At 29.2% G+C, this 14,872-nt stretch overlaps 1 protein-coding gene across 4 annotated transcripts in view; it reads left to right on the plus strand.

Moving 5' to 3' along the window:
* The window catches only part of LOC142326138 (TOM1-like protein 2), a 116,037-nt gene that overhangs the window by 30,522 nt on the left and 70,643 nt on the right, over positions 1–14,872 (plus strand). For all 4 annotated transcript variants that reach the window (XM_075368342.1, XM_075368343.1, XM_075368345.1 and 1 more), the window contains exons 2-3: positions 4,867–5,036; positions 6,401–6,491. In XM_075368342.1, the coding sequence (XP_075224457.1) occupies positions 4,867–5,036; positions 6,401–6,491 (261 nt within the window). The remainder of the gene's footprint in view (positions 1–4,866; positions 5,037–6,400; positions 6,492–14,872) is intronic.

Raw genomic sequence — 14,872 nt, forward strand, 5'->3', positions numbered from 1 at the left:
ACTTCAAATGGATTGACCCTCTAGTCATTGACCCAGTGTCACCCAGCTCCCATCTAATATAAGATACATCTTGTCATACCTTTTGGATGAAACTTAAAAGATTAATTCAGTGTCATTTTTCCTTTCAACAGCATTTGCAATAAAAAAATGTACATTCTATGTACATGTGATGAACAAACTGATGGGTTGTTGGGCAGGAAACATATTTATTTTAAGATTTTCATCGATTTCCTTTAGGGATTGCAGTTGACATCTCATTGTTGTCCTGTTCAGCTACTAAGGATTTTCCCTTATCACAGATGTTGAATAATACATTTAACATCTTATCAACATGACTGTATAATATTATAACTCCAAAACAACTGCCCTGATTTCCCCAAAATAATTATTGAATAGCAGTCTCGGTCACAGTGACCATTTAGAGTTTGATTGAAGAAAATCAATTTTGTAGTTGGTAAATGTTTGTTTTTTACTTTAATCTGATGATTATTATGGAGGCCTAATTGTCAAAAAAAGATTTACTTACTTGAATTGCTATAAATTGTCCAAAAATAGTTTAGTATTGATACTAAAAAAAGAAAACTCATGTTTTTATTAATTAAAAAAGGTATTAAAACTTTGAGACAATATCAATGTTGTTATAATAAAGTGTTTAATATTTGGTTGGACTCTTTCTTCTCGGTTTTAGTGTTTAATCACTAATTGATTAACGAAGATCAGGTCAATTAGTTACATATATGCTTAATCATGTTTTATTACTAGCACTGAATAAATAAAGTGGAGAACATTAAGTAATAACATGTTAAGTAATTAATCTACTTAACAGCCAAACAGATGTGTCCCCATTGATTGATATTTGTAGTAAGATAGACTGTCATATCTTTTTTCATCTGTTGATTTGGGATATATATAAATAATATTACACTTCACCTTTTCCCTTGAGTAGTAATGGTTATCTGTTGCAGCTGGTTAATTTAAGGACTGTTTGCCATATTACAAGTTCTGATTATTTAGTGTAGGATTTAAGATTTATATGTATTACAAGATTGTGGCCAAAAATGTTATCAAGGGATTATTAGTACTAATGTGTTGCCCCTTCTCTTGCAAGTCAATACCTGAAAATTTCAGAAGGGAATATATCTTGATATCTCTTCTGGCATTGGGTCTATATGGTGTCATTACCATATAGATTAATAAATTTAAAGAGCATGTAGCTAGACTGTACAACCCGCTATTGATATACATGAAATAAGTGAATGGCTAGTTTTTGGCCTCCAGTGATGAAATATTGTTAGAATGTACACTGTAACATCATTTTGAGATTTGAACTTTTGAGGCTAGTGGGATCTTTATCACTCAGGGCATGCAGGGTGTACTATGTTTTTAAATCTGTTCTACCCTTCTTGGGTTGTCTTGTGTCTTATCCTAACTTTGCTGAAGGAAGCTTCTGTCTTGCACATCCATCACCTAGCATACTATGCAACTTAGCAAGCGGAGCCATGTTCTGTTTGTAGTTGCTTGTTCATTGGCAGCTAGATAACATGAGCAACTCGGCTATACCAACCTAGGGTTGACCATATTTAAAACTGCCTAAACTATTTCCCCTATGTACCATATTTGCTTTCAGCAGAGTTCCATTGAATGTAGGTAGGAGGGTCGCTGGTGGGTGAATTGCGCTATGTATTCAATGTTTTACCCTATAGTACCAGATAGTAGTTTCTGTAGTATTAGCTGCACACATCAGATTTGGTACTACAATTGAGAAATTGCTATAATGTAATTTAATCAGGTTAAGTGTGGCATGACTCAGCTCAGTTTGTTGGTCAGTTGTCATTTGTATGCTGCATTGTCATTGAGCTTAGAAAATTCTTAAGGATGTGCTTTTGATCCCCTAACCGTGCATTAACCATGATGTTAGTAATGTATGAGGAAGTGTGTGGGTAAATAAGGAGAAGTAGTTTAATGAATATTGCAGTTTAAAGAAAAACATTTTTGAAAATATTTTTAATAAAACTTGCCAGAATTGTAAAATGCTAACCACAATTCTGTCTATTGTCACATATTATTTTATAAAGGATCTACATTTATGTTGCAGGTTTTATATTTTTACATAAACCCAGTGGTGACTCATAGCTAAAATTAGTGGGGGGACTGCTCAGAAAATTTTTTTTCTGGGCTTTTTCAAGACCATGGTTAAAGTTTTCTGTAAAATAAAAGAACTGAAAAAAAAGAATCAAATAGAATATCTGGAAGCAGGATGATAATTTCATTCTACACTTTATCACATTCAAGAATATGGTACATGGATTTTATGCACATTATGCTTAAAAACCGTATTTGGTTTAACTGAATAAATAGTAAAATATTAATACAGATAATATTTTTAGTATTATTAGATAATAACTTAATAAAATTTCCACTTAAAAACACTATAGTCCAATAGTGCTTAATTTAAATTTGTATGTACACAAAAATAAATACATAATTAGTTTTTACTAGTTACCTTCTCTTTCACCCTTCCAGCGTATATTCGAACAGGTTTGGCAATCAAAGAGCCCTTGCTTTCTGCTATCTTCTGATCACTACTGAAATAACAACTAAACCACTTTCATATTCCTTCCACCAAGTAAACTAGAAAAGGGAACGAACAAGGAACGTTCCATACACACGCGGAGTAAAAAAAAAACTACCTTCCACCAGCATGCCTAGGTCAGCAGTGCAGGAGTGACTGAACTCTCTCTCCCTCACAGCCTCGTATGCAGCTTCCTATGTGTGCATGTTCACAACAGCCAAACACCACGCTGCTGAAACTGTGAAGCACACAGTTCCATATAAATGTTTGTATCTTTTTCATAAATTGGAGGATGGCTACTCCAATTAAGCTTTAAAATTATATTATAAAGAAAGGATTAAGGAAAAAAGGATTATTATATTAAATGTTATTGATAATATCAAGTGGTGATAGGGAGTGCTGCAGTTCCACAGTGCCTATACATGAGCTTTTTTTTCTTTTCCCTGTTTAGCCTCCGGTAACTACTGTTTAGATAATTCTTCAGAGGATGATATGTATGAGTGTAAATGAAGTGTAGTCTTGTACATTCTCAGTTCGACCATTCCTGAGGTGTGTGGTTAATTAAAACCCAATCACCAAAGAACACCGGTATCCACAATCTAGTATTCAAATCCATGTAAAAATAACTGGCTTTACTAGGACTTGAACGCTGTAACTCTCGACTTCCAAATCAGCTGATTTGGGAAGATGCGTTAACCACTAGACCGACCCGGTGGGTCTATACATGAGCTGCCACTGCTTAAACCTCACTTTGTTGGTTTCATTGTAATGAGGCTCATTTTATTGGTAGTATGCAAATTATGTAGCAGAATTAAAGTATCTTGTATATAATTAACTTGTATATAGTACTTTTTTCTATTTTTGATGTTTAGTAATTCTGATCATAATAAATAAAGAAATGAAAGAAAGAAGAAAGATTTTTCTAAAAAATTAATGTGATAGATTTTTTGGGGAATTTTATTGTTAGCAGAACACACTCGCACACAATTGTAATAACAGATATTAATGAAACAGTAAAATAATTATGTATAATATTCATCTATTATGCAGATCAGTTAATTAACATTTTGGAAATAGCGTTGTTGGGCTTTGTGTTTAAGACTAGTTCTTGGTCACATCACTCCACTAATTATTACTTTGAAAAAAAATCAGTACTTAATTATTCTTAAAACAAAGAAATATTGGAATAGTTAATCGAAACTAGCAAAATCATTGTTCAATGTATATGGTCAGAAGAAAGTCACTGTAATTACCAGCTGAGAAATTTCAACAACCTATGCAAATTGGTTGCCAGTGTTCATGTTGTAAGATTTCTGATAAAGGAATAGACTTGATACATTGAAAACTATTAGTATGCATACCATGGTGACCAGGATTACTTAATGTGTTTCATTTTCCAAGTCTTTTATAATATTTCTTTCTACATTTGTTTTTGCCTCACCCCAACAGCCTTTACTTTATCTCCATATTACATTTATAGCAATGTTATTAAAAAAACCCTTCCTTTAACCTTCATATTTTCATTTACAGTTCTACACCTTCACAATTTACTTCACAAAAATCTCCAACAAAACTGTGCAAATATTCTGGTTTACCTGGTCCTTAACAGCTTATACCCAAATAGTGGTTAATCTAGTGATTGTAGAAGTTTTGAAATATTTTATTTTTCTGCTGTTAATAAATAGGGTAATGATTTATTCAATCTTTTACTGTAAAAACTGTTTTTTATTTATTTATAGTACCAAACTGTGTAAATAGTTTGTATCATTTGTGTTAACTTAGATTTGATTATTGGAATGAATTAATTAGATCTCATTTAGTTAAATTTTTGTAGAAATGTTCAACTTCTGACTGGATAAAACAGACTACCCAAATGAATAAATTTAGAGCCTTTGGTGAGCCATTATAATATAAGATTAAAAAATGGAGTGTATATTCCTTATTTGAACTTGCTTTATAAAAGGTAGGTAAATGACTAAATAACATATTTCGGTCTTTACTCAATATATATTTATATATACTCAATATATATTTGTTTATTAAAGCAAATATTTCAGGATGTAGGATGTAACAAGAACATTGCAATTAGAGAAATTAATGCAGAACAGAGATAAGAAGGAATGTGCTCACATATTTAAGTGATCAGTGACTAAAATATTACTGATGGCTAAATGTTAATTAGAAAAAACTTATTTCAGGAATTGATTTTTTAAATTCTTCAATAGCTTTTTAACTTTTATGCTGTTTTGTCTATAAAATTGAATATTTTAATTAAGTATTCTTTTTGTTTACAGAACAAGCCACAGATGGCAGCCTTGCATCAGAGAATTGGGCGCTGAATATGGAAATATGTGACATTATCAATGAGACCGAAGATGGTCATAAAGATGCCATTAAAGCATTACGAAAACGTCTCCAACAGAATGCTGGAAAAAATTATACAGTTGTTATGTATACCCTAACTGTAAGTACAGTTATATTTTTAACTATATATAATTATGTAAGAACTATTTTTATGAATTTATTTAATGATAACGTGAATATTTTTCAACTTCGATCAAAATTTATGAGTAGGCATTGAAATTTGTTATAACAGTATATTTTAATTGTTCTGTTAAATTATAAAATGAATATTCATAATAAAACCATCCTAACGAAAATGTTATTGGATTAGTATATTGATTGTTTGTCAACTGATCTATCAGTTCAAAAAATGTTGAACCTTTACTTATCTGTAACTATCTGAGTAGTGTTTCCCTTGAATTCTCCCCTTCTTTGTTTACCTTACCGTTTTCCATTTCCACTTCAGGAAGCAATTCTAAATTACATTTTTAGTACATCACTTCATTTGCATATTTACCTCTACAACATTTGAAAAATATTTAATATTCGAAAAAAATCTGCAAAGGTGATGTACAAGATCATGATGGATGATTAGGAAGCCTATTTTTATTTTGCTATAAGATCATAGTCGACAGTGAGTTATGTTGGAGCAATCGTGAGTTGTCTTCCCATTGTTAATGTTTCTCCTCCTTACTTTTTCTTAAAAATATTTCCTCATAGTACTATTAAAATATGAGGAATTATTTCCTCATAGTACTATTTATTATCAGTTTTTCTGTCTGACAGAAAGTTATAATTGACAATCCCCTGAACATTAAAAATTCAGCATCACTTCTTGTTACCTTGGTTTCAGTGCTTATTGTCTTTGTGCACCTCTGCATTAATTGTGGAATGAACTTGTCTGCAATGTAATGTATTTCAGTTTTTCTGCTCAGATCTTATGAAATAAAAAAAATTGAAATTTTTTTAGTCTTTTGCAATTTTTCAGACAGTCAAATGTCGATTGAGATTTATAATTTTGTTGACTGATCGCATATGGAACATCATTAGTTAACTTGAGTGGATGTCCTGAACTAGAGCCATTATCTTGTTGATTTCCTACTACTTATTCTACCTATTCTTATTAGGTACAACCAGTACAGACAACCACAACCAAGATGATCCCAGAAATAGAGAACGTTTGTCCTACATGTAAAGTGCAAGATGGGTGGCATATTCAGTTTTCCTTCTGTGAGTTTGTTATGAGACTGGTAAACGTAAGCTAATTTTGTAATTTGTTATGTTTTAGTAAAGTTTTATCCTTAGTGACTCTAAATTAAGTGTAAGACCTCTAGAATCTTGTTTTTTGAGATTTCACTTAATCTAGGTGATAAACCTACTGACAGATTTTTCTTATGTATTATATCTATAAACACTGTGTATAAAAATAAGTTAACAAAGGTAAGCTAAACGTTTTAAGTTAGTAAGTGAAATTTTGTTTTACAGGTGTTAGAAACGTGTGTAAAAAATTGTGATAAACGTTTTCATGTAGTTGTTTGCAACAAAGAATTTATACAGGAATTGGTGAAACTGATTGGTGAGCTTTGTGTATTGTATTTATTATTAAAATTTCCTTTTCTTTAATTGCATCTCAATATTCTTTTTTTTTGCATGAAACTGATTTGTGTGGCTTAATACCTTAATATAACTTTATTAAATATTTATTGCACCTCACCTGTACCTAGTTTTTAAAATAGTTTCTTTTGTTTGTTAGTGCACTTCATCATTATCTGTTTATTACCACTTACTTGTAACACATTTTAGAGTACACAGAAGCATGTATGTTTATAGCATTTACCATCATAAAGGAAATACTAATTTATGGGAAATTATTTATTAATTCTTGGGTTATTTTTACTAAAAATTAATATAGGTGATAAAGTATATATAGATGTTTTCTTGTTGACAATTTCTATCTTATTTTCTAGTAAATGTGTGATTATTCTCATCAAAACATTACAAGTGAATAACTGTCATTGAATCTACCTCATATTTTTGGTTCTGTGAATTCTCTATCTGTTTGTGTATAATGACTAAGTATATCCAGTAAGTTTAGTTTTAAAGGTTCATAAAATTACTCTATACTTTTTAAATATGACTACCATTAATTATTTTTAGTTTTTTAGTTTGTTAATTGAAGAGATACATTCTTTTATCACCAATCTTTTGCCAAAGTATTGTGACAAAAAAATTTCTTGTGTACAGATTATTTAAATGTAACATTAATACATATAGCAGTACCAGACATTTGATAATCCATGAGAATTATGGTATAAAATCATCCATACATGCCAAATAATTTGTGTAGCTGTTTTTGTAAGACTGTTTGGTATTCACTAGTTTTTCAGTACAGGAATGCAGACATTGGACGATGTCTAAGTGCTCCCATCTCCCATGAACAGGCAAATAATTTTCTAATGATCATTATTATATTTAAATTGGTTTGAAACTGTAATGTAACTGATAAAAGTGTTTTACAAGCAACTTCGTTAGGTGCACTTTTGATTATTCTAGATCTACAGTTGTCATTATTTAGCGATTTATGAAACTTCAGTATTTTCATTTTAAATGTTTTGAAACTGCAACTTCATTTCAAATATATTAATTAAAGTAATAAATTTTGTAGCACTTACTTTTCTTATTTGGTTTTGGAAAAAAATAATGATTGCTCATACCTCATTCAGCTTCCACCAGTTCATCAAAATAAACATTCCAAAACTTTGCATTTTGTCAGTAAATAACATAAATATGTTAAAGTAACATTAACTCATAAAAAATTTTCATACCATTGGATTTTATTTTTTTTGAAAATATTTTGATTTCCCTTGTAGGCTTGGTCATTAGTGTATTGTTTTTTTAAATAATTGTACATGAATCTTTTATTAATTGGTAATTAATTAATTAATAGTAATTTTATTAATTATTTTTTTAATTGGTAATTTTTAAAATTATAATGGCACTTAATGTATTGATAACATTGAATGTAACAGACTACTCTTCTTACTGAACTCATGAATATTTGATTTTTAATGTGCAAAATAAGGACTCAGAATTAAACTAATAACAATAAAAAATCATACCTACTTTATATAATAACAGTTATTTAAATAATAAAATAATAAGTAAATTGTCAAAATATTTTACTGAATTTGCCTCATCCTTTAAATGAATACAGAATGAAGGCTAGTAATATTAGGTTATATTTATGATTTAATATCAATGTAAGTTGATCAATTCACAAATATCTTTATACTAATATATTGGTTAATTTCTTGTACTTAACTATGAGAGGTTATCTCTAAAGTAAAGACCATTTCATTGTAAAAAAAAATTATTCTGAAAACTTTGTAAATATTTTTTTTATTTCTCTTAAACTACATATCTTATACTACTCTATATAATCACCACAATTAAGATATTTGTAACAGCAATACACCAGCTTCAATATACTGTTGTTGTATTCTTCTGCTGCCAGTCTACTTAGCCACTGATTAACAGCATTTTTAAATTCACAGCACTCAAAAATTCATTCAGTTTCTCAAACAAATGTTAATCAGAAGGAGCTGAGTTTGGATTATATGGTGGTGATCGTAAATCTCCCATCCAAACGTTCTCAGTAAATCACGTGTTGGACCAATCACATGTGGACATGCATTATATATGCAGCAGGACGATACCGTCAGTCAGCCACCCACGTCCCGATTTTGAATGGCATGTCATAACTTACATAGAGTTTTGCAGTAGGCTTCTGCATTTATAGTCATCCACATGGCATGAAATCAATCAGCAGTATGCCAAACAAATCCCAAAAGACTGTGGTCAACAGCTAGTATCCAAATAGCTGTGGCTTAACTTCATTGGTCTGGTTGGTGATTCAAGGATGACACCATTCACTTGACTGCTCTTTTCTCTCTGGCATGTAATACGAAATCCATGTTTCATTGATGGTAACGATTGAATTAAGGAACCTGTCACCTTTTTCTGTGTAGCGCATAAAAAATTCCAAAGTAGATTCCATTCGGATTTTTTTGTGACGTTCCATTAAGATGTGAGGCACCCAACTTGCACAAACCTTTCTAAAGCCTAAATGGTCATGAACAATGCGACTGATAACGGCTCTTGAAACATCAGGAAAATGAAGGGTCAGGTCGGAAATTGTTGAGCGATGATCTTTTCTGATTTCATCATCGACGCTTTTCAACAAGTCCTCTGTGATTATCGAGGGCCTTCCCGAATGTTCTTCATCATGCACATTAATTCTGTTATTTCTAAACCGTTCACACCATTTTTGGATGTTTCTTTCATTCATTACATTACCATCGTACACAACAACCAACTGCCTATGAATTTCAGTCGACTGAACATTTTGATGGTTTAAAAAACATATTTAAGTCAGCAGCTACATTGATTTTCCTATTTATTTTAAAGCATAATAACTCACACGTAATCAAAGATACTGCAACAGAACAACTTACAGACATCAATGTAGTCTGTATATTACTAGTGCAGCGCAGTCATGAACGACACAGGTTCGCCAACCTTAAGGAGAGAAATTTCCTAGTAATCTTTTCTTTAGAGACATCACTTGTAATTTGTACTATAAATAGGTAAGATATTAGTATAAACCAGTGATAATAATTGTTACTGTACGACTTGGCTCATATGACTTTGACAGTGCACAAATGTGGATAAAGGTCACTTTCAGTGATTGAGAATTCTTGGATTAAGCAGATCATTTTCGTCCAGCTCATATCATCTTAAAAAGCAGGTTGATGAAGAATAAAGTTTTGCCAACAGAACTTTTAGATCTTTAAAAGACATTTAATGTAGATACAATAAAGTGTTAAAAATTTTAAGGAAAATTGAGTTGAAATATGGAGAAAGAAAAGTTATTAATATTTTGTTCAAGAACCATATAGCACTAATTCAGTAATGCACTGTATAGCCGCAGTAAGATCTGTTAAAGAAAGGTAAACTCCATTGCAATAGAAAATTGCAAGGGAAGGACCTAATTCATCCCTGTTGCTTTTTAATTTTTGAATAGAAAAGCAGTTCTGAAAATAAAGGAAAATGCAAGAATGATTATTTAACAATCCTGAGAGAAAGTAAAGACTTTAAAACTGCTAACTTAAATCATATTGCTTGATGTTTTCAATTTAAAAGTCAGTAAGAATAAACCAGAAGTAATAAAATTCAATAAAAAACCAAGTTAATGATAGGTTAAATGTAGGGAGACGAATAAATTAATAAAATTATATGGGTAAACATACTTGAAACCCCAAAATAATGCGTCTAAAGTCTACTCTACTTTATAATGAATAAATTGAGAAATTACTTAGAGATTCTAAAAATATTTGTATAGTATTGTGAAATATGAATAACTGAAAAGCAAGGAATAAAAATAAAGGAAGGCTTCAAGATGTTATGTTGCTGTGGGATGTTTAGAATGAATTTTGGGTTCATGAAGTTAATGGTAGATGTAGAATATTGTAAATATTATTAGGTTGGTTAACCAAAGATTATATAGAAAGTAGAAGCTATGGAAAAAGATTGATTATAAAAAAGATAACTCAGGTTTAGTATGTATAAATTAAAATTAAATGATTGTAGCAGACCAGAAATGGATGTAGTGCGACGATTAAATGATTCTGTTAATGAATGTTAAAAAATTGGCAGATAAATTTTTATGTTAAGATAATAAAGTTTTTCAGTGACCTTAAAATATAGTCATCAGATTGGTAAATTTATTTATTTATTGTAGTTTTGAGAAAAATTCAATTTTAAAAACTTCTTGGATCAAATTTTAGTATTTAGGAAAATTATTTTTGATCAATTATTTATTTTAATGTCTTCAAGATAACACATTTGAACTCTTAATTGCGAAGCTTATTAGTAATAATGAGTGATATGGTTAGTTATTTTTAAGATATTTATTGTGTAAACTTTGTTAATAATATTTTTTTTTATGGTGAATAGTATTTTAAATGAGTTCAAAAGCTGCTGGTAATGAGTGATTTTTTTTAAATATACGTGCGTGCGTGTATGTGTGATGAGAGAGAGAGAGAGCAGCAGCAGCAGATATTTCTTTGCCTGGGTTTTTGTCATTTGTTTGAAAATAATTTTTTTTAGTATTATATTTATTCAAGTAAATTATTTTTTTTTTGTGTTTGCTAATGTAATTTGATAAAAGTCTACTTTAAATTTTTTTAGAATTAATTAATTGAACTGTCTAATGAATTAATCGTTTTATATATGTATATAAAAATATTTAAATGTGATAATATACTCGTGTAAATTTTAATAATTTATTTTTTAGACATTAATATAATTTAAATAATTTGGTAAAAGTGTGTGGGCACTTGCGCAGACATCACCTAAATTAACTTGTTGTGTGGATTTTTTTTTTATTATTAGTTACTAAAATTTAATTTTTTTTAATTAATTTTTATAATTTTTTCTAGTTCAGCATTTTTAAGATTTTTACATAAGTTTAGTAGAATTTTTTTAGTGATTATTTCATTGTTTAGTAATTTTTGTTTCTTCTTATTATAGATTTTAATTGATAAATAATATTAACCTTAATCTCTAAATTGTAAAAGTTAGATAACTTTAGTGAAAGATTTGTAATTATTTTAAAGTTGTAATTATGACTTTTTTATTAAAATTTTCATTATTACCTTTTTTTATAGCTGTTCATATTTAAACTCCATAAAATATGCTTTATTTGAATTATTATACTGTATTTATGAAATGTGTTTTTGCCACCTATTCTCTTCAGAAATTTATGATTCCTTTTTATTTAAACCTAACGATCTGAATGCTAACAAATTATTTTAATAGCCCATCATAATTTACCTCTCATTTAATAAACACTTCATGACATATATAAATAGTATTCAGTTGCATAGTTTAGGTGCAGCTTCAGAAGGATGGATGATAGTGAAACATGATTTTAGGAAAATATGTATTGAGAGAAAGGAAAAAATAGCTTTGTATGGAATGAAAAATGTTTATGGTTTATTTTTTGATTATTTGTTTAAAGTTTGTTCTAAACTCAAACCTAGTTTTTGAGTAGGAGTTTGTAACAACATAAAGACTACTATCAACTGCTTTAATATTATATTTTTCCAGATAAAATTCAAAGTGTAAGTTGAATAGATATTTAAAATTAAGATGTCTCTTACTTAAATAATCATTTCATTGTGTTGCCAGAGTATTCAGTTTCACAGTTCAGTATTGAATAAGTCTTATATTTTGTATTAGGTACACTTATAGACTACTCTTGCTAAATTATTCAGAATAAAACAATAGTCTTAACTTAATGTCTTTACAAAAAATTTGGAGATATCAATTGGAGACTTTTATGTATAATTTCAGGGAACTTTGCATATTTTATGGACTCCAAAGGGGCTTTTGTCATGGGAACCTTGAACCAGAACATAATTATATGGAGTTAGTACCACTTTAACTATGTTGTTTGAATGTGTGGTTGAGTGAGTGTTTTTTTTTAAATTTATTCAGTTTTCATCACTGGATGAATTCAAAAAATTTATACAAGTTTGGTTCACGACATTAAAACAATGTAACTAAAATAAAATTTAAAAAAAATATATATAAAAATAATAAATAGAATATATAAAAATTTTAAAATTTGGCCATTCAAAAAATGTTTATAGTTAAAAAACTATAGAAAAAAAATTTTTAGAGCTTTAGAATATTCACTTTTTTATGATTGGTCAAATATTAAATGAGGTATTAAAACTTTTATCAAATAACTCTTGTCATCCTGTTACAAATGAAAAATAGTAATGTAGAAAATATTTTGAACATTAAAAAAATTGTTTGTAACTGTTATATGAAGAATTTTAGAAAATGAATAGACAGGTAAGTACCAGTTTATAGACATGCTATTAAAACTGCATTCTTTCATCCAGACACTTCATCTTGCACAGTAATAGTTCTAAGTGGTAAACAGTATAGTTTTGTTTTTCTTCTTCTGCAAAGTTAATTATAATTATTAATTTTATTGCTTATGATTTTATAATCAGTATTTTAAGATAAATATATATCGATAATTTTTAATAATTATACAGAGGGATCCAAAGAAATGTACTCATTGTTAAAAAAATTGTAAAAAATGTACAAATTTGACTTGACTTGAAAAGTTTTGGCACTGAGAGAGGGTTATGGTATTTGTTTGAAATGACCACCAGCAGCTGCTATGCAACGTTCATGGTGCCGAACTGCACACCGAACTACGGCTGTTAGTGTATCTGGCGTAATGGCAGCACATGACTCATGATTTTTTTTACGTAGCATGTCGATTGTTGCTGGTTTTTGTGTATACATATCATTTTTGACGGTCCTGCAGAGGTAGAAGTCCAGAGATGTCAAATCAGGAGACCGAGGTGGGTACTAGACAGCACCTCTTTGACCCACCCATTATCCGGGTAGAGTTTTATTGAGGTACACCTAACATCTTAATGGTAGTGAGGCAAGGCTTTGTCTTTTTGCCTGTAAAAAGGATCATCACCATACAGGTTTTGGATGGCAGGCTTGTACTATAGTACGCATTATATTGTTAAGTGTAAGTCTTTTTGTTTAGATATTATTTAATTACAAAGTGAGTACATTTTTTTGAATTCCTCTGTATTAATTGAGTAGCATATTTATAAATATTAATGTATTAACTAGCAAATTTAGTTTAGTTACCTTTTAAAGTCTTACATTGAGTGAAACCATTATCATAGTATTTTTTTTTTTATGACGAAAGAAGACATTTTACATTATGTTGTATTAAATGTTAATTTTTATGTTGTATTGAATGTTTTATTTTCTTCAAGTTTTGTTAGTGACATGTCTTAAAACTGGTTATTGTTTTCCTGTTGTAAAACCACAATAAACGCCACACAGAAAGTAACTGCTTTATTTATGTCTTATTTGTTCTATGATGATAAAAATTAATTAAGTCTGTTATTGTGGTTCTGGTAAAATAATGTAATTATATTTAAATGTGTCTATTGTAAATCATTGGGATACTGTTAGTTGTTTGCTGTATATATGAGCAAGAATAATGAATTAGGTACACTTTTATTTTAAGTGTAGTAAAACAACAGATAAGCAGTCTATGATTAAATATGTACATAACTGAGAATATTCAAGGTCATTTATAAAAAAATTTTATTTAATTGAATTAAAGTGCGTTATGTAAAATATCTAAGCAACTATTTTTTATTTAGTTATCGTTTATTTGGTTTATTTCCACATGTGTTATTTTTGGATTATTTCAAATTGAATTATTTCTTGATGGAATGACTAGGAAAATTTTATAGATATAAAATCGTGAAAATGTTTGTGTTATATTAATCTTGAAAAAAATTATTTATTACATAATGAATTAATTATGTATAAAGTTATGTTGTTATAATGAGCTACTGATTGAAAAATATGTCTTATTATACAGTTCTAAAGCTAATATATGTTTTTATGCAGTAATGCTTGATCCACTCATTATATGGTTGTAATTTTATAATAACGGGAAAAAGAAACTTTTATTTTTCTGGTGTGTTACTGAAACATAGTAAAGTAATTTGAATATAAAATCCTCAAAAGCATCAGATTACTGTTGTATTTTTCCAGTCACTTGGTGAAGTTGTCAAACACTTTGTAAACATTTCTGAAGTTTTTGACCTTCAAGAAACTTATTCAATGATGGCTTCATTCAGGTTCTTTTAAAATTCTTTTATATCCACAGTATAGCCCTTTTTTAAATTTCCCTACAGAACAAAGTAACAGTGGAAATATTGGCTGAGCTACCGATCTTTTGCTTCAGTTTTTTCAGTTGTGCGTTGGTGTATTTATAAAATTTGTGTGGTGGCTTTATCTTGTTGAAATGAAATATTCTTCAGATTGATTCTT

Source organism: Lycorma delicatula, chromosome 6, assembly GCF_047948215.1.
Source record: "Lycorma delicatula isolate Av1 chromosome 6, ASM4794821v1, whole genome shotgun sequence".
Classification (NCBI taxonomy): Eukaryota; Metazoa; Arthropoda; class Insecta; order Hemiptera; family Fulgoridae; genus Lycorma; species Lycorma delicatula.